This window comes from Tursiops truncatus, chromosome 1 (assembly GCF_011762595.2).
Source record: "Tursiops truncatus isolate mTurTru1 chromosome 1, mTurTru1.mat.Y, whole genome shotgun sequence".
In the NCBI taxonomy this organism is placed as follows: Eukaryota; Metazoa; Chordata; class Mammalia; order Artiodactyla; family Delphinidae; genus Tursiops; species Tursiops truncatus.
Genome location: NC_047034.1, coordinates 157802621 through 157827699, shown reverse-complemented (window position 1 = coordinate 157827699; position 25079 = coordinate 157802621). Strand labels below are relative to the sequence as shown.

At 53.4% G+C, this 25079-nt stretch overlaps 1 protein-coding gene across 2 annotated transcripts in view; it reads right to left on the bottom strand.

Annotated features, from left to right (window-relative positions):
• The window catches only part of TRIM62 (tripartite motif containing 62), a 32142-nt gene extending 7744 nt beyond the window's left edge, over positions 1 to 24398 (bottom strand). The window contains exons 1-5 of one of the 2 annotated variants that reach the window (XM_033838470.2): positions 24332 to 24398; positions 23370 to 23894; positions 9595 to 9690; positions 4703 to 4959; positions 3759 to 3874 (exon numbers count right to left, since the gene is read on the bottom strand). In XM_033838470.2, the coding sequence (XP_033694361.1) occupies positions 3759 to 3874; positions 4703 to 4959; positions 9595 to 9690; positions 23370 to 23777 (877 nt within the window). In that variant the 5' untranslated portion in view covers positions 23778 to 23894; positions 24332 to 24398. Of the gene's footprint in view, positions 1 to 3758; positions 3875 to 4702; positions 4960 to 9594; positions 9691 to 23369; positions 23895 to 24240 lie in introns of both variants that reach the window. The other variant, XM_033838468.2, reaches the window with a different exon arrangement.
• Between the last annotated feature and the right edge of the window lie 681 nt (positions 24399 to 25079).

The window sequence follows — 25079 nt, the reverse complement described above, 5'->3', positions numbered from 1 at the left end:
AGGACAAACCTGAACGAACATTTTGGCCAACCCAATAGTAACAGAACTGAGAGCAGGACTCATTCATTTCTTTATTCATTCATCCACAAACATTTACTGTGCTGGCTGCTGGGGATGTATAGTGATGAATCAGACTCAGCCCCTGACCCCTCAGAGCTCACGGTCTAGTAAGAGAGACAGCCATGCAGACATTAACAAAACAGTGAGACCAGGAAAGCCCAGGGCTACCTGGAGAAATCCAGGAAGGCTTCCCAGAGGAGGTGTTTATAAACTAAGATGTGAAGGAGAGTAGCAGTTAGTCATCAAAGATTAAGGTTTGTGTCGAGTGTTCTTGGCAAAGGGAAGAGCATGTGCAAAAGTGTGGAGGAGAGGGAATATGGCTCATGTAAAACCTGAAGATGGTTCAGTGTGGCTGACTGTGATACAGAGGGGAGAATGAGAGAATGGCTGGGCCCAGATCTCATAGGGCCTTGACTGTCAGGCTGAGGTGCCTGGATTGCCTCTCTGAGCTGTGGCAGCTGAGATAAATAGAGCTCCTGAGACCATCTGCCTGAGGGGCCTCCCTGGGTCAGGGGAGGGGACAGGACCCTTGGAGGGGCTTCTTGCCTGCTTCAGTTATGCTGCTTCACCCATGTGTGGCCCTCACCCTGCTGGGTCCCAGTGTGCAGGTCTCTCCAAGGCTGGGAGCACACAGAGACCCACAACTCCAGGAGGAGAGCCAAGAGACCCACCCAGTCAGCTGGAAAGTGGGCCCTTCGCCCAACTACTGCCCCCTTTGTCAATGAGGGCACAGATCCAGATTTAAGGGCTCTAGGAGATGTCCCTTCACTTTTGTGCAATTGGTCATGATGCATCCATCCAATGAGGTCTTCAGTCACCGGGAGGGGAGCCCCATCCCTGTTCAGCATTCACACCCTCAGTGATTGTCCTCAGTCCTTCTCCATCTGTACCTGAAGGCCAATCGTGAACATCCTGGGATCATTCATGCCCCTGCCCTCCCCACCGCCTTTGCCTACACAGTTCCCAATGCCGGGGATTGTCCGAGGCACCTCCAGGCCCCACCCTTTCCTGAGTGGGAAAGCCCTCAGTTTTCAGCGCTCAGTTCAAACATCATCTACTCAGTGTTCCCCCGGCTCCTCCCTCGCCCCATCCAGAGCCTCCTGTTGTCCCTCTGGGCTCCCATGACCCCATGTAAGTCCCTCATCATGGTCCTGGTCCCACCGGACTATCAGGCTCTGTCGTCCCATCTGTCTCCCCTGATTCTGAAAGTGCCTCGAAGGACTTTCAGTGTTTGTAGATCAAAAGAATGAATCCAGATAGGTGGAAAGAGCACTGATTGCTGTGTGACCTTGGGAAATCAGTGAGCCTCTCTGAGCCTCAGTCTCCCCAGCAGTCTTCCTGGGTTGGTAGTATGAGGCCAGAGAATGCCTGGTTAGTTTAGTAGGTAAGGGCACAGGCTCTGGCATCTGACGTGTCTGGGTTTAAATCCTGGCTATACCATTTACAGGTTGTGACCACGACAAGTTCCTAACAGCTCTGTGCCTCAGTTTCCTCATCGAAAAAATGATAATAACAGTGTCTACCTCTTAGGGAGAAGTCTCCTCTATATCCTTGTCTCACCTCTAAAGGACATTGCGCCTGACTCAGGAACACAGAAGGTTCCCTGCTGCCAATAGGTTCCACTCTGATGCCCTTGTGGGTTGTGTGATTTCGGGAAGGTGTTGACCTCCCAGTCCCAGGGTCTACTAACTCTACTAGAAACCCATTTCAGACTTTCTCCTCTCTCGGCAGATTTCCCATGACCTCCTCTAGCCCATCCTCATCTCAGCGGAGGACCTTGCTTCCTGCCTTACTGGGAGAGGTGAAGAGAATTCCCGGGAGCCCCCACCACTGCCCGCTCTGCTTCGGGGCCCATTCATTCTACCTTCTCCTGGCTCCCAGCAAAGGCAGAGGCAGGTCCCACTCGTGGCGGTCACCCCAGCACCTCTCCCTCCTTCACCCTCAATTCTGCCTTCTGCTACTGGATCTTTTCCGTGCCCCCCACCCCTCCCATATATGCTACCATTTCTTCTACCTTAAACAAATAGCCACGGTCACATTCTCTCTCCTTCCCTTAAATAAGACTCATTGAAAGCACTGTCTCCACTTCCTCTCTCATTTTCTCTTGGACGGTCTCCAGTCAGGCTTTTGCCTCTATTGCTCCACCAAAGCAGCTCTTGTCAAGGTCACCAAGACCCGGAGAACAGTCAGTTCTGATCCTCCCACACTTGGGGTCACAGCTTTGCCACCACTATCCACTCTCTCCTCCTCGAAACACTTTCTCCACTTGGCTTCCAGGACAGACGCAGGTCTTCCTCCTATTCTCTAGCTGTTCCTTCTCGGTCTCCTTGGCTGGGTCCCCCTCCTGTCCTTGACTTCTAGGAGCGGCCTAGGGCTCCATGTGTTAGAGTGGCCCTCTCTCTTTTCTCTCTACCCCCACTTCCCAGGTGACCTCATCCCGGCTCATTCAATACCGTCCACAGGTAGACAACGCCAGCCCTAACCCTCCTCCCGTACTGCAGACGTGTCATTCCCACTACCTTCTCCATGTCTGCACTGAGACTTCTAACTGGCATCGCGAACCTCACATGATTACAACTTCATCTTCCCAGTCACCTCAGCCAAAATCGTTGTAGTCTTCCTTGTCATTTTTTTTCTGAGATCCAATCCATTAGCAAATCCTGTTGGCTCTCTGTTCAAAATAGATCCAAATCCGATCACTTCTCACCACCTCCACTGCCACCACCCTGCTCCAGGCCACCATTGTCTCTCACTTGCATTGTTGCAGTGGTCTCCTAACCTCTACCCTTTACCCCCTGCAGTCTATTCTCAAGCCAGCACCCAGAGGGATACTTTAAAAACTTAAGCCGGCTTATGTCACTTCACTGCCCCAAACCTTCCAATGGCTCCCATCTCACTCAGCATAAAATTTAAAGTTTTCATATGGGCCTCCAGGCTCTCATGGTCTGGCTACTGCTACTGACCTGACCTCCTCACCTCCACCCTCCCTCTCACTCATTCCACTCCAGCCACGCGAGTCTCCTTACTGTCCCTTGAACATGCCAGGCTTGCTCCTGCCTCAGGGCCTTTGCACTTCCTATTCCCACTGCCAGGAACACTCTTTCCTCAGATACCTACATGGCTCATTCTTCTCTTTCCTCCCTCAGGTCTTTACTCTACTGCTTCCTTCTCAGGGAGGTCTTCTAACTGGATCCCCTACTAAACATTCAATCCTACCTCAACATCCCTTAGCCCCTTTCCTTATCTTTTATCATTATCTAAAAAACTATCTATTTTACTTATTTAATTTTGTTTTCTTTCTCTCTCACACCCTAGGATGTAAGTAAGATGCACGAGGTAGGGATTTTTGCCTGTTTTGCTCACTGCTATATCTCCAGTATCTAGAATAGTGCCTGGTGTGAGGTAGGTGCTTGATATAGCCTGTACCCATAGAGTGAATGAGTGAACCACCCAGGGCCTCAGTCTCTTCATCTAGAGAATGGGTACACTAGTAGAACCTACCTCCTCTTGTGCTGGTGCCCAGCACAGGCCCTGGAACATAGTAGGTGCTCAGCAAGGCACTCTTCTCATCCCTCTGCCCTGCCCCCATGTCATGTGTAGAGCAAGGGGTGGGCTGGGCCGGGCCCCATCTAGCTCCAACCCATGATAATCCTTGCCTCTTCCTGAGCCCTACTGGAGAGTGGCAGGAAGGGCCTTACCTGGGTGGATGTCCTGGAACAGGGACTTCCAGATGGTGTACTGCAGGGGGCCTGTGTACTTGGAGGTTGGGAAGTCTTCGTAGGTCAGATTGGTCTCATGGATTTTCCCTTTGAGCCTGGAAGGAGAGCAAGAGAGCAGGCCACATTGGGGGCTGGATTCCTGTCCCAGCACCTCAGGGAAGCTGGCATAGGGCGAGGTCATGTGTGGGAAGTCTGCTGGACCCAAGCGCCGACTCAAGTGCCTGCTTGTGCCACTTCCTAATTCTCTAGCTATTGCCCTCAGTTTCCTCATCTTTAAAATGGGTACTATGATAACACCTGCTTCCTAGGCTTGTGAGGATTACATGGCATAATGTATGTAAAATGCTTAGCATGGTACTTGGCTCAAGGTCAACACTGAATACATGATGTTAGCTATCAGTATTGGTCATTAATGAACCAATAATTAAGTGTTATTATTATTAAAGGCAGCTATGGAACTAGAGAGACCTGGGCTTGAATCCTGGCTCCCCCACATACCAGACGAAGGGTCTTGGCCAATTGCTGTAGCTTCTTTGTGTCTCAGTTTCTACATGTGTGAAATGGAGATGGCAGTGGTAACTACCCCCAAGGGGCTATTAGGATTATAATAATTTACATATTATTATTTATTATATATAGTATCAATGTTATTATAAATAATAATGTAAAACACATATTTGTAATATAATATAAAGCACAGAAAACAATATCCTATATGATTATAAGTATTATATATAAAATAATATGAACACATAAAGCTTTTGCCCTAGGCTCTGGCACATAGCAGATGTCCTGCGTATTTGATGGAGATTTGAATGAATGAATTCTCTGCTAACCACCCCATCTGCCTCCAATCCCAGCATCCCACAAGGGCCAGGGAGGGGATACCCCCTGGAGAAGACCCACAGCAGGGGGGTACTTACCGCTCAGACAGCGAGGCCACCCCGGCCAGGAAGGTGTGCCGGTCAGTTTCAGCCAGCCGCTCCTGCAGGATCTGGGCCCCCTCCTGCACCTTGCGCAGCTGCTGGCTGTAGCGCTGGACTTTCTGCTCAATGTCAGTCAGTGTGCGGGCCGTGTCTGCCTCTAGCTCCTCCAGCATGGCCTTCTGCCGTTCCCGCAGCAGCCGGTGCAGCCGCTCAAAGACCTCCCCAATGGTGGTCCGCAGGCTTTTGGTGGAAGACTGTGGAGACAGTCATCAGGGGTCAGTCAGGGAGAGTGGATGGGGTGATCTCTGGGTGAGAGGAGGAAACCGAGCGTCTTGGCACGCACAGAGGAAAGGGCGGGAAAGGCATGTCGGTGAGGGGATGGCACATGCAAAAGCACGGTGGCAGGAGAGAACTGGCATAGCAGGGACAGCAGATAATTGTTCTCCGTTAGGAAACTAATGAAATGGTCCAGGTGAGACAATGAGGCTTGAACTAGGGGAGCAGCAGATGGACACGGCTTGAAAGACATTTGTAGGAGAGCCTCTTTGACCCTGGTGACCAACTGGCTGGCTGTAGGGGTACAGGAGAGACAGGTGTAAGGATGATGTCCAGATTTCTGGCTTGCGGTGGGAGGGATGGGGAAGCTGGCAGGAGACGTGGGGGGCAGGGAGAGGATGCTGAGTTCAGTCTGGAAGACGGTGAAAATTTTATTTATTTATTTATGTGGCTGCGCCACATGGCTTGTGGGATCTTAGTTCCCCAACCAGGGATCGAACTTGGGCCCACGGCAGTGAAAGCACAGAGTCCTAACCACCGGACTGCCAGGCAATTCTCTTAAATTTTTATTTTTAAAAAAATCACTCATGGGGCCCAAGCAAAGACGACAAGATCACAGATGTTAAAGAGCTTTATAAATGGCAATGGGCTGGGCAAAGCTTGGTGGTCACTCGCCCTGTCCCGCCACCCCGAGACCCTCTGGGAACAAGAGCTGGGGGGTTAAAGCCATCGTCACAGGAGACAAGCATGGACTTTCGTGTTTCTCTCTGCCCCCAAGGGCACTGCCAGGCCCAGGAAGGGTTGAGTGGTAAAGGGCACAGCTTCCGTGCCCAATGGCTCTGGGTCTCCAGCTGTGGCAACCTTAGTTGCCTGATATCTCTGAACCTTGGTTTTCTTATCTGGGTAAAGGGTATACAACGACATTGCAGGGCTATCTATGGTAAGTGAGGGAACATTCACAAAGTGCATGGTATTGTTTGAGGTGCAGACCCAGAGCCTGATTATTAAAACACTGGAACAGGCACATCCTAGAAGTCTTCGTGGAGAGATGACTTCTGAGCTGGGGCCTGAACGACGGGCAGGATGTCAGTTGGGCGGTGCGGGCAGCGGGCCGAGGGGACAGCACGAGGCAGGATGACACTGGGTACACAAGTGCAGCTCGGCTGCAGCAGCAGCGTGTGGGGCCTGCCTCTGCAATTTGACTTTGTGGGATCCTGGCTGGGAGTTCACGGAGTCAGAGACCCTGCTGTGTTCAGTGCCCAGGGCTCTGTGGGAGGCTCCACAAAGGCTCAATTAGGGCCTGTTCCCTCCCAGTCGTCGCGGCTGGCTGCGGGCTGCCTGCGGCAGGAAGAGCTGCTGGCAGTGGGCCAGCCTCCCTGCGCATGCCCACCCAGTATGCAGGGCAGACAAAGGGGGTGGCCGAGAGGCTGGGGATAAAGGGCCAGGCTGCCTGTGGCCTCCGGGAGCCCCCTCACCCAGGGAGGGCCAAGGCTCCGGCAGCAGCAGGTCACGGTGGGGAAGCTGGGGCCTGCCCTCCCTGCACCGTCCGCCACTGCTCTCCAAAGAGCCCCAGATCTCATGGCCACCCCTTCCGGCTGCTCTTCGGCCAATCTGCAGCAGCGTTTGGACCAAGGGCCCCCCTCTACTAATAGAAACTTCTGGTTTGCCTCCCACCTCTGTGGCTGCTCCCTCCCTGCCACCCCTGTTCCTGAGGACTCGTCCAGGCTGGCTCCTTTGTTCACACCCCACGACTCCCACTGCTTCGAGGATGGCTTCCAAGTCCATTTCGAAGGTCTTACACGTCTCTTGAGCGCCACATTCATCTCTCCACCTGCCTCCTCCACGCATGCCCCTGGGTCCCACCAACTCACTGGTTCCATGTGTCAACTCCACATCTTTGTCAACAAACTTGCTGCCAGAGTGATCCTTCTAACTAGCAAACTGGGACACAGCCTACCTCGTCTTTAGGAAACCTTCTTGGCTCCTTGATGACTAGTACAGTGCTAAATTTCTTAGCCTGGAATTCAAAGTCCTTAATCTGATCCCTGCTTACCTCTCTAGTGCTGCTGCATCATAATTCCACCTGCCTAGAGTGGACCCCTCCCCCAGCAAATGCTTTATTCAACTGACAAACTCCTACTCATCCTGCAAGACTCAGATCAAAAGCCACCTTCTCTGTGATACCTTCCTTAACTTTTCCAGGCAGTTAAATAGCTAAATGTTCCCAGAGCATTTTGTAAATATTCTGAATATACTGCCCCACATTTTATGTGGCTTCCCAGTTAGTGGATGAACCCCTCCCGGTAGGAATGACATCTTCCTTAGCCCTGCATCCCAGAGCCTGGCACAAGGCTGATGGTCAGGACCTGCTTGAGAGGTAAAGGAGGGAGGGGTCTTGCCCAAGATTGCTCTGTAGAGGTGGGTGCAGACTCCATCTTCTCTCTCAGGTAGGGGTCCAGTGTCCCCAGGACAAGAGGAGAGAAAGAGGCTGGGAGAGGGCAGCTCAGAAGTGGAATATCAGCCCGAAATATGTCCCTGATGGGTTCTCCAGGCCTACCCGGCTTGCAGCCCACAAAGCCAGAGATCTCGCTGAGGACATTCCAGCATGAGGCTGGAATATGCACTAGGCTCAGACAGAACTGGACAGTAAGGTCTCAATTAGCTCCTTATTAGCTGTGGGGCCTTAGGCCTGTCCCTCAACCTCTCTGGGCCTCAGTTTCCTTGGCAATAAAATGGAGACAACAACTATTCCTACCTCAAAAGGTGTATCTTTTCCCCCCACTCATTTGTTCCACAACTATTTACTGTGTGCTAGACACCGTGTAGGTTCTGGGGAATCCTGCAGTCATGGAGGGGACATTCTGTGCGGTTCGGCGAGACAATGAATGGGGAACACAGTTCCCAGCACAGAGAAAGGTTCAGCTAAACCGGTGTGTCCCATTTACTCCAGTTTTTTCTAGGGCAGAGCCAGCCCCGCCCCACTCCCAATCCCTTCAGTCACAACTGGGAGAGCAGCTCCCACCCTGACCCACCACATCCCTGGGAACACACTGGGGCCTGGAAGAGCTGGGGCCATTTCAGAACGACACACTGCCAAGAATGCGTCACTCGGTCAGGGCCGACCAAGGAAAACACTGGGCTGGGGGAGGGAGCTCAGACAGGCCCTCAGGCCGGGCCACTGGAGGGGCAGGCGCCACAGGAAAGCCGAGTCAGGCACCAGGTGAAATATGACCCCCAAAGCATCCATAGGCATTTCTTGTATAAACATCCCAGTCCAGACAGGAAGCAGGGCTGGGGGAACTGGAGGGGAAGGTGGCCCCAGAGGACACCCCAGAGGTAGACAGATGGACAGGAAGGCAGGGGAGGAAAAGGTCAGCGGAGAAAAACAATGCGGGTGGGGAGTGGAGAGAACAGAATGCTGGGGAGAAGAAACAGACCATAATATTCCCCTCTCATCCAGACAGAGGCTTCCATTTGCTTCTCTTCACCTGAGAGGTGTGGGATCACCAGGCAGGTGGGGAAAATGAAGCTGTGAGAAGCAAAGAGGCCAGAGTCCTGTGACTGCTTCCCAGCTGATGCCCACTGAGGGTCCTGCCTGGAGGCACTCCAGAGTGTTCTCTGAAGAGATGTTCATCATGACCTCCCTAAGACCCCACAGTGGGTTGGTGGCCAAGGTGGGGCACAGGTCTGGACCTCCAATGGCCTCTCCAGGCCTCAGGGGGCCCTCTGGAGGCCCAGAGCATTCCAAAGGCTCTGCTTCAGCTGCTGCTGGCAGTGGCACCCCTGCAAATGGAGTGGAGCCACACTGAAATCACCCAAGAGCTTAGCAGTCAGTGGGTCCCCAGTGCTTGGTTCCAGAAGGACAGCAGAAATCAGAGCAAGCCTTGCCCAGTTAGGGGTGTCTGTGGGGGACTTGGAGGGAGCCCCTTGGAAGTGTGCTAGGATCCAGAAGATCACAGCTGGAAGGAGCCTGGCAGAGTCCCTACAGCACGGATGGGAAGACTAGGGGCCCAGATAAGTATGCAGTTTACCCAAAGTCACACAGCACGGTAGTGGCTGGATCAGAACCCAGGGCCTTCCTCTCAGGTCAAGAAAAAAGGCTTTTCTTTTCAAACCACTGTGGCCAGAGCCTGCAGGGTTTGACGCTACTTTTCAGAGTCTATATCTCCAGTCAGAGTTGAAGAGGGGAGCTGATACCAGGGCTGAGCCACAAATCATCAGGAGGGCTTCGAAGGAACATTCTCAGGATTGGTTCCTTGGGCAATGGGTGTGTTTAGCAACGGGAGAAAAAAAAAAAAAAGAGACTAGGTACATTCTTCCAGCCCCGCAGGACGCCAGGGTTTTCCAAAGAGTCCCTGGTCCCACCTCAACTTTCACCCAAAGCAGGAAGGGAGAAAGGATCCCACTTGCCCTCAGTCATCTTGGAGTGGGTCCCCGCCCCATTTACCTTCAGGGAAGCCCCAGCCTCTGCCCCACCCCCATGCCCCGGCCTAACACCTGGAGTTTGGACCCTCAAAGCCCCTCCCCCACAGCAGGCCCAAAGCCACGCCCCTCAACTTCCCAACTGGCCCTGCCCCCACGAAGCCCCGCCCCCACGTCCAGGCCTGGCTCACCTTGGTCTCCGCCAGCTGCCTCTTGAGCAGCTGCAGCGCCTCCGTGTGCTCCCGCTCACTGTCCTGAAGGGCCTGAAGCTGCTCCTTCAGCTCCCTCTGGAACACAGACAAGATCGGGATGGGGGCGCGGGTCAGATCCGGCCCGGGTATTCCGTGGTGATGCAGAGCCCAGGCCTGTCTGCTGCGGGCACTGGAGGCTATCCTGGCCCCGTCTGTCTCCTGCCCCAGCACCCGCCTCCCTTCACAGTTTAACAACCACCACGTTCCGCAGTCTGTCTCCTAACTATCTCCAGAGTCTGTTCCCATCTTCCATCTGGAGTTTTGCAACAGCCTCCTCTCTGGCCATCCTAGGGGCTCTGGTCTCCCTGTTTCCAATCTACCTCCACATACTTTCTGACCCACCCTGATTTGCTGGCCAAGACTCCTTGCTTAGAATCCTCTGGCAGGAACCAAGCCTGTACTGCTGTCCAGGGCTATGACTGACTGCCAACATCCCCTGAGCGCTTCCGGTGGGCTAGGCACTGTTCTTAGACCTTGGCTTGTCATTTAATCCTCTCAATAACCCTGAGCTGGCACTATTATCAGCCCCCTTTTCCGATGGAAACACTGGCCCCGAGGCATACAGCTAAGCATGCAGGGGTAGTGCCAGAAATGGAACTCAGGAAGTCTGGTTCTGGAAACCATGATCGTGACACCAGGTGACATGTTTTCTATAGTGATGACACCCGTGATGAACAACAACAAAAATCCATGATAGACAACAGGTCAAATTTTTAAATAAGGACAGGATCGGTATTGCTCATTTTTCCTTTGCATCTGGTTCCTATACGGCTCAGCATGACACTGCTAGTCATCTTGTCTTTATTTAAAAATATGATATTTTGTTCATCATGGGGGTTTTGGCATTAATTTTGATTTTTAAAAATTGCATTAGATATTATCTTGATTACTGAGTTTTGGGGCGCCTGCTTCAATTTTGCACCTGAAGCAAGTGCCTCAGTCCCCTGTCCCTAGTCCCACCTCTGTCTTCACCATCCTTCCGCCATCACTCCCAACCGGCCAAAGCCGTCTTCTTCCTGTGCCTCACGCTGGGCTTGTTTCAGCCTTATGACTTTGCACTTGCTGCTTCCTCTGCCTGGCGCACTTCACACTCAGATTTTCTCCCTGTGATTCCTTTGGAGCATTAACGTATCAACTCAGATGCTGCCTCCTCGGAGAGGTCTTGCCTGACCAGCCCATGCACAGCAGCATCCCTTCCACCCTCCTGTTTAGTGGTCTCCATAGCACCTCCTGCTGTCCATGATCTTGCATATTTATTTGACATTGTGTTTACTGTTCATCTCCTCCATTGGCATGTGAGTTTTATGAGGGCAAGAATCTTGTCTGGCTTGTCCACTGTTCCATCCCCAATGCTTAGAATAGTGTCCAGCACACAGTAGGGTCTCAATAAGTATTTGCCAAATGAATGAATGGGGTATGGAGGCTGGTGGCCCCCAGTACTTCTGGACTTTTAGCCCATTGTATCACAGCTCGTTGTTCTTCTGGCTGTCCATTATCCATCCCCACGCAGGACAGGTCCTCCCTACTGTTTTCTCTCTATATCCCCCGTACCCATCAATGGCCTGGCACTGAGATGGGGCTCAAGGAAGTTTGCTTTGGGAGTGAATTTCCAAGGAAAGAGCCTCTGAGCAGGGCCCGGGCTCCCTAGTCAGCCTGGGCTGTGAGTGATGCCAGGGAGCTGACTTCCCTGTTCACACTCACCTCCTGCCCACTCATCCCGTCAGAGCAGGGAGGGCCGTCAGAAAACATCTAGTCCAACTAATTCTACAGACTAAATAGCAACATGAGAAAATGGTCATGATGACACACTAAGGGAAGCATGTAGAAAACAAAATGATCTGTGCTTACTATCCCTTATTCACTCAACAAGTATTTACTGAGCAATTATGATGTACCAGGCACTGTTGAGGCACTCGGGACACAGCAGAGAACCAGACAGATGCAGTCCCTACTAATAGGGATCTTCCCTATTAGTAGTAGTCCCTATATAGTAGTAGTAGTAGTCCCTATACAAGTCCCTATATAGTAGTAGTCCCTATAACAAGGAAAATAATAAAAGAATCAGAGAGCTACCCATTATGGTCTATGCTCTAGAGAAAATAAAGCTGAACGGGATGGGTGGTGAATTTAGGTAGCGTGTCAGGGAAGGCTTCTCTGTGGAGGTCACACTTGAGATGACAGCTGAAGGATGAAGAGGAGGCAGCCTTGAAAATACGAGTGAGATAGAAAAATTGGAATAGCTGGTTTTGCGGGAGTAGAGAGCTTACACAGACATAATGACTGGAACTCTGGTAGCCATCTCAGGCTCTAAGGCAGCCAGAAAGATGGATGTGGCAGGCTGAAACCAGAGAAATAGAAGGAAGATGCAGCCGGGGTCCCTGATGGGGTAGCCACACCATCACTGCACTCAGTGATATGCTAGGAAGCTTGCCCTCTGGAAAAAAGAAAAACAGCCCCAATTTATAGTGTTGGCCAATTTCCTTGGTGTAAAGGCTCCCCACAAAGCCAATTTGAAGCTCTCCATGTGAGGTCACCGGATGCAGAGCTGGGAAGAGATTTGCACAACTAGTTCTCAGGAACTGGGACAAGCTGGCTCTGGCACACCACTGCCTGGGGTCCTGTCCTATAGACCTGTTTTACGTGGGAGAGAAATACACCCCTATCTAATTTCAGCTACTCTGGGCAGCTCTCTATTACTAACAGCTGGAAGTCATTCCTAATAGATTCATGTGCATCAGAGCCACTGGAACAGACGGATCGCTTTCACCTAAGACTACTCCTCTCTGACTGCCTGGGGTCTGTCCAGCTTGGGACATAGTCTGCTAGAGACACAGATTTTGAGGAGATGAATCAAATGCTACAACCCTTCCCCTTGGTGGTCCTCATAGACCCAGCCACCCAGGCAGCTCTTCAGAGTCTCTGAGAAAACTGCCCTGGAGGCCACGTTCCTCATATCACTCAGGGCACCCCAGGCACACGGTCAAATTCCTCCCTGCTTTCAAGGCCAGGGAACAACGGGATCCCGGGAGTAATGGAACACTCATTCGTCCATTCCGCAAACATGTGCTGAATGAGGCCTCCTTGGGCCCCACGTGCTGCTGTGTCAGCGACAGGGAGAGGGATGGGTATGAGTCTCAACCCATGATGCCTCAGGAAGTGTGCAGATGGGCTGGGGGGAGACAGGGACATAGACACTCAATCACAGTGGATGCTGGAACAGTAGTACAGGACCCCAAAACTGCCCCTCCTCCACGTTCCCCATCACAGTGAAGGGCACCCCCCACCCCTGCTGCCATCCAAGCCAGAAATCTGGGGGTCACCCTTGACATGGCCCACGCCCCCAATCCAATCAGTCATCAAGCTTGCCCTGGAATTTGTTCTCTCCTCTCTATACCCACCACCCTGGTTCAGTTTTCATCACTTCTTTTCTGGACTGTGGCCCCAGGCTCCTCCCTGCCCCACAGAGCAGCTGGGGTAATCGTTTGACAGGACAGATGTGTCCCTGCCTCTCCTCCCCAGGCCACTGCAGGGTTTCTACATTGTCTGGGAAGGAAGAAGGGCACGAAGCCTGAGTGTGGCATTCAAGCCCCTTCACTACTGGCCCCAAATTTCTTCTCCAGCCTTTTCTTTTCATCCAGACCTGTACTGTTCAATACAGTAGCCACTAGCCACATGCGGCTATTGAAATTCAAATGAATTTAAATGAAATACAATTGAAATTCCGTTCCTCGGTTATACCAGTTGCACCAGGTTGCACATTTCAAGTGCTCAATAGCTCCAGGTGACCAGTGGCTACGGTATCAGCACAGATGCAGAACACTTCCATTATCCCAGAAAGTTCTACTGGACAGCGCAGCTCTAGACGCACTAAACAACTTGCAGTGCTCTCCACCAGGCCTTTGCACATGCTGTTCCCTCTGTCTGGAATGCTCACCCACATGGTTTTCCCCACTTGTCAGGCTCGTGCTCATCTCGTAAGATCTAGATCAGACATCACCTCCAATGAGAAGCCATACCCCAAACTCCATTCTGTCCCCAGACAATCCTCTGTGTACAGAGCCTTCCCTCATACTATCTGGCACACACTGTATCTTAACAGCAAGGTGACCTGTCAGTTTTCTCCATGAGATATGGGCTCTTAGGCCAGGGACTGTGTCAGATAGATTTTCACACTATCAGTACCTAGGACAGGGCCAGGCACAGAGTTTACGGAATGAATCTGCCCACAGAAGAGTCTGGGCTGGGTCAGAGCTCACCTCCAAAAGGGTAGGAGGAGATCCCAGGGAGACAGCTCTCCTCAGGTGGGCTACTGAGCCTGAGGGAACAGCTAACTTAGGAAAAACAAAACCTAGAACCCACAGAGCAAGACTAGGAGGCAGCCTGCACTTTGTCACCCCCTCTGCCTTCCCTCCTTCCAGGCCTGGGACCAGACCTGATTCCCTGGGTTAGGAGACTGGCTTTGCCACCCACTAGCTGTGTGACGTTGGGCAGGTACTCTAACCTCTCTGTGCCCCAGTCCCTCGTCTGTGAAATGGGGATAATAATACCTCCCAGGGTTGGGAGGGTGAAATGAGATAACAGTAAGAAGTGTTTAACCACAGTGGAGAGCCTGGCCACACTGGCTGCTCGGGAGACAGAGAGGTCACCGTGTCCCACATGAGGCTCCCGGGTCACTTCTCCACGTCCCCATCGTTCACTATGTCCTGGCCCCTTCTTTCCTCCTCAGATGGCCAGAGCAGGAAGGAGCCCCAGGGACCATCTGGTCCAACAATCTGGATTTCTAGAACAAGAAACTGAGGTCCAAGAAAAGTGACTGAGTGGCCCATGGCCACACAGCTTTACAGAGAACCAACTGGAAAATTTCCTCCCAGCAAAGATCAGACAGGAAACAGGAAGCTGTTGATAAACTCCTAAGCAATAGAGCTAACTGTGAGGAAGGACACTGGCCATGCCGGAGGCTCAGAACCATGTCTGGAGGTGGTATGGTTTCGGTTTGAACTTCACAGGCATCATGTCACTTAATTCTCACAACAGCCTCATGAGGTTAGTGCCTTTATCACCTCAGTCTCACAGAGAGGGAAATGGAGGCTCAGAGAGGTCAGGCAGGTTGCCTAAGGTCACACAGCCCATAAGAGTCAGAAGTGGGAATTTGAGTGACTCCAAAATCCATGCTGGAAACCGCTCGGCCTCTCTGCCTCCCGCTCAGTTCAATACAGCCATCACGTCCGGGCACCCACGGTCAGGCGGAGTGCCAGCTGCTCCGAGTCTGCAGGTTCTAGGGGAGGCAGAAATGCGGATAGGTAGACTGTAAGGGAGAGCAGGACAACGCAGAGGGAACACCAGGAAGCCGGCTGTGTGTGTGACACCCTCCCTCCCACCTCAGCTTCCAAACCTGTGAAGTGCAGCTAATGACAGTGCCAGCTCTGTGGTTGCTGTGAGGATTAGGTGACTTAATACCTGACCTGAAGTGAGGCACAGGAAATGCTCAGTCACTCGTAGTTATTGTCATTATCATCACGATAATTATAATTGTATGTGAGGGCTTCCCTGGTGGCGCAGTGGTTAAGGATCCGCCTGCCAATGCAGGGGACGCGGGTTCGAGCCCTGGTCCGGGAAGATCCCACATGCCGCAGAGCCACTAAGCCCGTGTGCCACAACTGCTGAGCCTGAGCTCTACAGCCTGCGAGCCACAACTACTGAGGCCCGCGTGCCACAACTACTGAAGCCCGCGCGCCTAGAGCCTTAGGCGCGCAACAAGCTCCGCAACAAGGGAAGCCACCGCAGTGAGAAGCCCCTGCACCTCAACGAAGAGTAGCCCCTGCTCGCCACAACTAGAGAAACCTCGCGGGCAGCAACGAAGACACAACGCAGACAAAAACAAAAAATTTAAAAAAAAATTGTATGTGCAATAGAGACTCAGAACTGTGGGAGTTTCTTGGTGAGAGTTTATTTCTGATGGGAGGATCAGGGAAGATGGATGGATGGATGGATGGATGGATGGGCAGGGTCACTTCAAGTCTCCAGGGCAGGGCCAGAGCATTCCAGGTGGAGAGAACAGGAAGTGGGGGGGGGGGGGGGCCCGCAGTTGGGGATGGTGGGAGCCAGGTGTGTGGGTGGAGTTACAAGCTGGAAAGGCCAGTGGGGCTAGCAGGGGTGAGGGCAGTGTGGGTGGGGTGGAGGATGCCTTGGAGGTCAGCCTGGGGAAGCTGGACACAGCAGGCCCCATCAACTCTGGGGCAGGGCAGGAATCAGGGATGGGAGGAGGGCCCTTCTGAGGGCAGAACCATAGCTCTGTACCCCTCCCTCTGGAGAGAGGTCAGACTCAGGGTTGGTGCAGACCTAAGCACACAATTATGCAAATACGTCAGCTGAGAGGCTCTGGGGCTCGGGCAGCCACTGAGGGGGAGAACAGAGAGCCAGGGCTCACATGCCCCAAAGGCCAGACCTCCCCTCCTACAAGGCCATCCCTCTCCCGGCCCAGAGGAAAAAGCTGTTGCTGGAAGCCATCTCCCCTGGCTTCAGGGACCGACACCCTCTCCCCCCGACCCCCGGTCACTAAGCAGTGCTGCCCAGTGGAAATAGCATAAACTTGGGTGTCAGAAAAACCTGGGTTTGAATCCTGCCTGCGTGCCCTTGGGTAGATCATTTCCTCCCCTCTCAGTGTCCACCTCTCAGAGCCTTATCTATAAAATGAGGACCGGAGTCACTCGCGGGGGTGCGATGAGGATTAAATGAGATGACACCCTTGAAGGGCCCAGCATGACGTGGCGCACAGTAGGTGCTCAAGGCCCCCTCCCCTTCTCCGTGCCCAGTTACTGCCTTCTCTTCCCCTCTCTGCCCCAAGGGGACGCCAAATCTTCACATGGCAAACTGAACTTGCCCCTTTTCTCCTTTCCCCCAATCTCTCTTCTACTCGCAGCCCTCTGATGTCCTGGTCCTCCCGACAGACCTGAACTCTCATACATCTTCTCTGCCTCCGAGCCCCAACCCTGTCCACTCTGAGCCTCGCGGTCTCTGGCAGGCAGCACCTCATGGCTGCTCCCCTTCCTCCAGGCTGCTCCCACCTGTCCCACCTGCACGCTGCCCCTCAGTGCACACCGACCAGGCCAGCCTCGCCTGCTCCAACATGTTCCTGGCTCCCCCGAATCTCCAGGATCAAGTCCAAGCTCCTTGGGTAGGGGTGGCACCTTCGAGGCCCTTCATGAGCTGGTCAAGCCTCACTTTCCCATCCCTTCCCCTGCAGCTACAATGAATCACTGGCTTCCCTCCATGCCTGCCCCTGGCTGACTCAGATCATCTGAGTCTGAGTTCTAGCTTCAGCGACACTTATTGGGTATGTGGTCTTAGGCACAGTTTCTGAGCCTCAGTTTCCTTATGTATAAAAAGGGGCAATGAGGGGCTTCCCTGGTGGCGCAGTGGTTGAGAGTCCGCCTGCCGATGCAGGGGACGCGGGTTTGTGCCCCGGTCTGGGAAGATCCCACACGCCGCGGAGCGGCTGGGCCCGTGAGCCATGGCCGCTGAGCCTGCACGTCCGGAGCCTGTGCTCTGCAACGCGAGGGGCCACAACAGTGAGAGGCCCGCGTACCGTAAAAAAAAAAAAAAAAATAAGGGGCAATGAGACCCACCTCCTAGGGCTGCTGTGAGGATTAAACGAGAAAGGGTGCCTGCCCCCGGCACTCTCTGCACCCAGGCAGTGGGGCTGTGGATGTTGTTACTCCCTCTGTCTGTAACGTCTCCTTTCTCTGCTCTCAGGATTCAGCTCAGTTGTCAGCTCCAGGGGGACCTGGGCAACCCTGACGTATGGCCAGAGGAGCCTAGGACATGACCTTGAGGCTTCTGGGCCTATCCCCCAAGAACCACTGCAGGGTCAAGCTTGTCCTGCTCTCTTCTGGGCCCGGGACCTGGCCCTCAGTTAGCTACAGCAGAAGTGTTGACTGAAGAAATTATTGAATGAATCCCTGAATCCAAGATAGAACCATCTCCAAATCCTCCACACCTGCCCCAGTGTTCAAGCAGAATTCAAGGTCCGCAAGGTAAATGATGCTGTGAAAATAGCACTGGACTGAGATTCCAGGGAGCTGGGCTCTGGACCAACCTCGGGCAAGTCAGTTTCCCCATCTGTAAAGTGGGGAGAGGATGGAAGTGGATGGTTTCTGAGGTACCTCCCCATTTGGATGCTCCCTGAGGCAGTTAGGGTTTTGGTGAGGAGGTTGAGTTCTGAGCCAGACAGACCCGAGTCTGAATCCCAGCTCTGCCTCCTGCTCACAGTGTGGCCTTCGGCAAGTTACTGAGCCTCTCAGCCTCAACGTTTTCTTCTGTGAAATGGGGCTGATCCTAGCCCCACTGGGGGAGTAGGGAAAGGGAAAACGGCTGCTGTGAGGATTCAATGCCCGTAACAGCACCTGGCACATAACAAGGGTCCAATACCCTCTGACTAGAGTTTTTTTTAGGGTTGTTACTGTTTCTGTTGTCACTTCCTACCTGATCCTTTTCTCTCTAGAAAATAAACATCCTGGGGCCCCAACTTCAATTCTGAGTTTTGACACCGTGGCCTGTGCTTAGCCAAGGTGTCCTGGATGAACAGGCTTTCCTGGCTGCTGACTGACAGACACCTGTGAAGAGGGAAGTAGAGATGCTAACAGCAGCCCAGGGTCTGACCCATTGCCAGCCTCGCCCCCATGGAGGCTGCTCTTTGCACACAAATCCTGCCCTCTCTTGGGAAAAGTAACATCAGAGGCCACTTCCCCAGGACACAGACAACCTGGCTGCCTCCCTGTCCACAGCACAAAATAAAGCACCTTCACATCAGTTGTCTCTGGATAGGCAGCAACTCCCTCTCCCTCTTTATACATTAAGTGGACAGTTTTGTTCTTATTTCCACTTCCCAAGCTGGGAAACGGTGCAGAGAAGGCAGCACCTTCCACTCAGCTGGAAGAAGCCAGCACCAGGATTTGAATCCAGTCCCCCAGCTCTGTTCTTTCCCCGTGTGGCTGCCTCAGCATCTCTGAATCCCTATGCCCAACTCCTCAGGGCTCCCATCCCAGGCTGATCCACTGCTGTCTCCCTTGGCACGAAGGAGGCCTTGGGAAGGGCTCCAGTGGTCACATGAGACCTGGAGAGGGTGGCTGGGACTGCATCCAATCCCTCCTCTGGAGGTTAGGAAGCTGAGAAGGCCAGAGAGCCGGATGCCATGCCTGAGCAAGATGACAGCCAGCACCTGCCCTCGGTGCATCAGCTGGCACGGGCAGACTGTGTCCTTAGCCTGACCCTGTGCTGAGTACACTTGAAATACAAAGACAGACAGGGTGCGGGGGAGACAACTACCCAGCCCTCAGAGGCAGCTCCGAGGCCATGTGTGGCCAGTTAGCTAAGCTTCAGATCCTGTCCCTGCCATTTACCATCTGGGTGACCAAACAAGTCACTGAATTCCTCTGAGCCTCTGTTTTCTTATCTGTAAAAAGAATAAATTACAGTACCCACTCGACAGGGTGTTATGAAGATTACATGAGGCAATATCAGAAAAGCGCTTAGTATAGTCCCAGGCAGTGGGCTAGGGCTCAGTAAGCATTGGCCGAGAAGCCCCCAAACCCTTCTGAGATGGGGCTCCTTCCATCCTCTTTGCTCTATGGTCCAGTGCTCAGCAGTGAAAAAAAAAGGGAAGGTACATGCACACATGCACACACACACACACACACACTCACACACACACAAAAAACATGCTCACATGCCGTTTACACAACAAAAATTCTGTAGAACTATAAAGCAAATCTTTGAGAAAAAGACCATGTTTTTCCAAGGGGTAGAATTATGGGGGATTTAAACTTTTACATTATATAGCTCTGTTTATTATGTTAATTTTATAATCAGAAAAAATAAAAATATTTAAAAATTGTCGTGTGCTGTGTGCCAGGCACAGCATCAGGCACTTTTGATACAGCCTCCCTCACCCCTACAGCACCCTTCCCAGGAAGGTCATGTTATCCCCACGTTCTAGATGAGCCGGTGGAGGCTTAGAGAAGTGAAGTGATCTGACCAAGGGCACACAGATTACCAGTGACGATGCCAGGATCTGACCCCAGTACTGGAATCTGGGGTACAAAGCGATTCTGCCTGGCAGGTCAGGGGAAGCTTCATGAAGGAGGTGATATCTGCGCTGAGCCTGGAAAGCTGAGTAGGATTTCTGTAGGCCTGGGTTCTCAGCCAGGGGTGATGTTGACGCTGGAGGACATTTGATGAAGCCTGGAGACGTTCTCGGTTGTCAGAGCTTGGGGTGGGTGGTGCTACTGGCATCCAGTGGGTGGAGGCCAGGGATGGTGCGAAACATCCTACGGTGCATAGGACTGCCTTGCATCACAAAGACTTATCTGGCCCCAAATGTCAATAGTGCCAAATATGATGTAACATACTAGAGCTGTCATTTATCCAGTGCTTACTATGTGTCAAGTTCTGTACCAAGTTCTTGCAAATGTTGTCTTACTTATTTCAACCCCATTATTCCCATGCTGTGAACGAGGGACCTGCGGCTCAGAGATGATAAGGAACTTCCCAGAGGTCACACAGCCAGAAAATAGGAGTGCAAGATTCGAGCTGCCTGAATACAAAGCCAGAGCCTTTCACCTTTCTGCTCTGCCGCCTCCAGGATTTATAATAAATGAAAAAAGCTCCAGGCCAACTGCTAAGCAGCCGGGTGTGAGGAGGAGTAGCCTCCTCTGGCCTCAAGGCCTTGGGAAAGGTCCCCCCTACCCCGGGGCATTTCCCCATCTGTCAAATGAAGTTTGCATCAGGCGATCTCCAAGGCCCTGCCGGCTCTGAGTCTGTTATTCTCCAGGAGAGGGGTCCAAGGCTCCAGGAGCCCTGGGGACAAACCACCAGCTGCTGGGAGAGGAAGGAGTGTGATGGGCAGGCTCAGCCTCATTTCCAGTGCATAACTAGCTAATGAGCCCCACTTCCCCATGAAGAGAGGGGGTGGGGTGGGGTGGGTGGGGAGTGGCTTGAACCTCACCCAGGAACTTACTTCTCCAGGGGGAGGCATGTTTCTCTGCTACTTTCTTGCCAAGCCCAAAGGAGGCACCAAAGCAAGGCCTCCTGCTCAAGTGAGAGGCAGCTCTGGGCATTTGCCCAGCTGGGCACATGAGTTCTCAGAGGTAGAAGGAGAAAGAATGGGAGCACTTGCCGATCCAGCCCCTACCAAGTGCCAGGCATCTCAACACAGGTTCATCTCAGGTCAGCCTCATGAAAATCCTGGTAGGAAAGAATCACCCTGACCCCGGTTTACAGGCGAGAGAATCAAGGCTTCCATGTGCTGATTACACAGACAGTGCTAAAGGAAGGTTTGGAACCCAGGTGTGACTGACCCCAGGACAGTACACTAGCGGGTAAGTGAGTGGCAGTCCTTTTTTTCTTTTCACCCAAGAATGACAGTGTTTCAATAACGTTTGGGGAAAATATATGTTCATTTTCTCCTGCCTGCCCCAGATCATGGAATGGACTGAAAAAAACCACAACACAATAATTTGGATTTCCTGGTTTGCGGACAGGGGAACCAAGCCTTGGAACACAGAGTTCTCTCCAGCTAGCAAGTCAGACAGGGAGAGGAGGGGGTGAGCAGGAGGGGTGGGATCCAGCCAGGGTCAGGCTGAGCTTTCCCGGCCGGTGCTCTCACTGTCTGGCAGTCTGGCTTTGGGTAAGTCACATCACCTCTCTGGACCTCAGTCTGCACATCTACATAATGAAGAGGTTGGGCAGATGGTTTCAGACGAGTCCCTTCAAACTCACGACCTGCACCTAGTCCTGTCCAAGCTTCTCTCCTCTTCCCTGTTTATGTGATTTCATAGACGGGGAGATGGGGATACCAGTGCCTGACCCTGATTTACAAGGGGCTCTGGGGGTGGACGGTCAATGCCAATCTTGTGCAAGCTCCCAGAGCCACCAACTCTTGCTCTCCATCCTCAAACAGCCAAACTTGAAGAGAGTCAGTGGTGGTTGGGGATTAAAGGGACAAGGAGCGGGTGAGGTGAACATGGAGTCATTTCTCCTAATAGGGCCAGGGCATCTGCTGGTGCAGGCTGGCTCACAGAGACTCATGTATAAGTTGGGGGGGGGGGTGACCCCCTACAACAGGGAAAATAGTTATTTCGCTCCTGCTTAAGGAGTCAAAAACCTTCTTCTTCTGAAGGCTTCACAGCCTGGGCCAGCTCAGGTCAGGACTAGTCATTCATTCAGCCTTTACTGATGTTCACTGTGGGCCAGGCCTTGTGGCAGGATTTGGGGCCATAGATATGATGACTAAGAGACTTCTCTTGGGGACTGTGTGCTAGCCTGGTATCCCAAGGCCAAACACACGGGGCTACTAGATTTAAATGGTTTAGCTTGAGAAAAAGATTCCAGGCTCAAATAACCTTGGGAATCATTTTATTAAACACAGCAAAATGGGTTTCTTTGCTACAAGATTTCTCCAAGCCTTTAATATGCAAATGTACATTGAGAATCCTCCAAGGAGGGTATAGAGAATATACTATATATCCCAAATGTAGCTAATCTTGGAACACTGTTTTTTTTAAAAAACATTATACTTATTAACAAAGATTGGGAAGATGTAGCTCTAATGCTATTGTTTTGGCCAGTGGAGCTTAGAGAAGGCTTACACAGAGAGGGCATTTGAGCAGGGCTTTGAGAGTTGAGTAGGAGTTAGTCCGTGAGGACAGGAAGGCTTAAGGGAGACCAATCACAGTCCTAGGCTGACTATGTTCAGGTTACCCTGCATGTACTGTTTCATTTAGTCCTCAAGGTCCTGATGCTGGTGACAGAGCTAAGGAGGTCACCAAAAGTCCCTGGAGACTTCTAGAGGTCCACCTCCCTCGCTTTTCTTGAATCACCTCACCTCGGGGCCTTATTCTCCAAATCTTGAGTCTTTAAGTCCTGTCCTCACTCTCAACTTGGCCTCTACTGTGATTTAAACCCAGAATGGTCTTTACAGTATCTGAACTTGATCCCAGCCGTAGCCCCTCATACACCTTGGCCTAGCCCCTGGCACCAAACCTGCTCTCTCAGCAGTTTGCTGACACTCATTTAGACCCTCTCTTAGATTTAACCCTGACCTGCCCAGAGCGATCTAGCCCACGTACTGCTCCCCAGGCCCTGATGCATACCTGATTGAACCCCGGGTCATCATGCCCCAAAGCCTGCAGCTCAGCTACTCCGTATAGTCCAGACTCATCCTCGGATGGCGGCCCCACCTCCTGTCTAGCCCCGACTTTGTCCCATTCCCCATCTGTGTCTTTGTCTCCAACTCAGTCCTGAACCCTTCTTACGTGGGTCCTGTCTCCAGGTCCAGCCCCATGACCCCTTACAGTGGCCCTGCCCTTGCCCAGCTCTGATTCGGCTCCGTCCCTAACCTTGTCCAGGCGGTACCTGGTTCAGCTCTGATTTCATCTGTCCCTGCCGTTCTACTCCATTAGTGATCTCTCCCCAACTATGGACCCACCCGCCCCCCACTTCAGGTCTCTCTGAGACCCCGCCTGGTGAGCACTGCCCAAGGCCCCACCCTCAACACCGCCTCCTCGCCGCGGCCCCGCCCCGTCCTAATTCTGATAGGGCCCTGACCCTGCCGGCGGCCCCGCCCCATGGCAATTCTGACTGGGCCCTGCCTGCGGTCCAACCCTGACCCCGCCCCCGGGCCGGCCCCGCCCCCGCCCCAGGCCCGCCAAGCGGCTCACCTGCAACTCCTCGAAGGCGTCATCGATGCCCGTGACCTGGTGCTGCTCATGCAGCGCGGGTTCATCGCAGAAAAAGCAAAGCAGCGCGCGGTCCGTGAGGCAGAAGAGCTTGACCTTGTCGTGTGCCTGGCAGGGTCGCGCGGCACGGCGTGCACTGAGGATGGCGTCCAGCGGGAAGGCGCTGTAGCGCTCCACGATGTTGGCCAGCTTGAGGCTGGGCGCGAGCGCGGGCTCGGCAAACGTGCGCCGGCACTCGGGGCAGTCGCGGGCGCCCTGAGCCTCCTGCCTCACCCAGTGCTCGGTGATGCAGCGGCGGCAGAAGTAGTGCTCGCAGCCCAGGCTCACCGGGTCCTGGTAGATGCTCAGACAGATAGAGCAGAGCAGCTCGTCCTTGAGGCTGCACGCCATGGCGCCGGGGACGGCGGAGAGGGTCCCCCGAGATGCAGGGGGCCGGCTGGAGAGCGCGACGCTGTCGGGGACAGCACCTAGGGATGGGTGCGGGGAGCAGGCCCGGAGAAGCAGGAGCTACAGGAGAAGGAATGGGTGCTGTCTCGGAGTGGGGTAACGCGAGTAAGAGGTGTGGGGTAGAGACTACCCGGGAAGCGAGCCCAGGAAGGTGGTCTCGAGGCAGAGGGTGACCCGGAGCGATGGGTGCTGGAGGGAGGGAGCCGTAGGTGTCTGAGGGAAGGTGCACCTAGCAAGAAGCTTCTCGGGAAAGGGGCAGTCAGAAGGGATGTGTGCTGGGAGAAGGGGCTCTAGGAGGGGGGCGGAGGCCTTGGGGGGCTGCAATACCGGTATGGGTGCGGTGGGGGGAGGGGGAGAAGCTGGGGATGGGGAATTCAGGGGGAGGGGAAGCCCGGCAGAGCCTCACCTCGGCTGTGCCTGGCAGAGGAGAGGAGGGCTGTGAGCACGCTCAGCTGCCCGATCCAGGCCCCAAGACCCGGCCCCGCGCGGCCCCTTACCCCCGCCGGCTCAGCGGCCACTGCTCCGGTCCGAGCGCAGCCTCTCAACCCGGAACCAGCCGAGCCTGAGTAGCCGGCGGAGGCGGCTCCCTCCCCGCCCCCGGGGGCGGGGCCTCAGCGACTCCACCCCCGCAGCGGGCGGGGGAGAGGAGGGGCGTGGCCCGGCCTGCAGCCAGCTGACCCCCTCCCCGCCCCCACCATTCTCCAGCTCCCGGGGGTGCGAAACCCAGCTGTTCCTTCAGGGTGTGCACTTGGAACAACATCCAGGTCTCGCTTGGGGTCCCTGCGGCGGATGGGGGCTGGGGAACAGCTAATTTGAGAGGATAACGAATAAAGGAGGCATATCTTGTTGGATCATCAATGTGAAGATTTGGGAAAAATATTTTGTATTAAAACAAACACGGATATGTTGTTTAATCTGCATAGAATACAACTTTTGCATAAGATATAAAGATAAAACTCGAGAAATACCCTGCTTGCTTAGAGCAATTTCAAGTCCCTCACACTCCGAAGCCCTGGGGTCCCATTTCCTCTTCACTTTCTTAAGGAGTGCTAGCTGGAGAAGTTGGAGAGCCCTGGCCCTGACTAATGTCTGACCCAAGGAGTTGTCTCCACTCAGCAGACATTTCTGGAGTGCTATATTGTGTGCGTGGGGGTGGAGGTGGAAGGGGGAGGAGGGAGAAGGGGAGAGGGAGGAAGAGTAATAGGAGACCTTGACTTGTATGCCAGATGGAGAGGGGATAAGGGA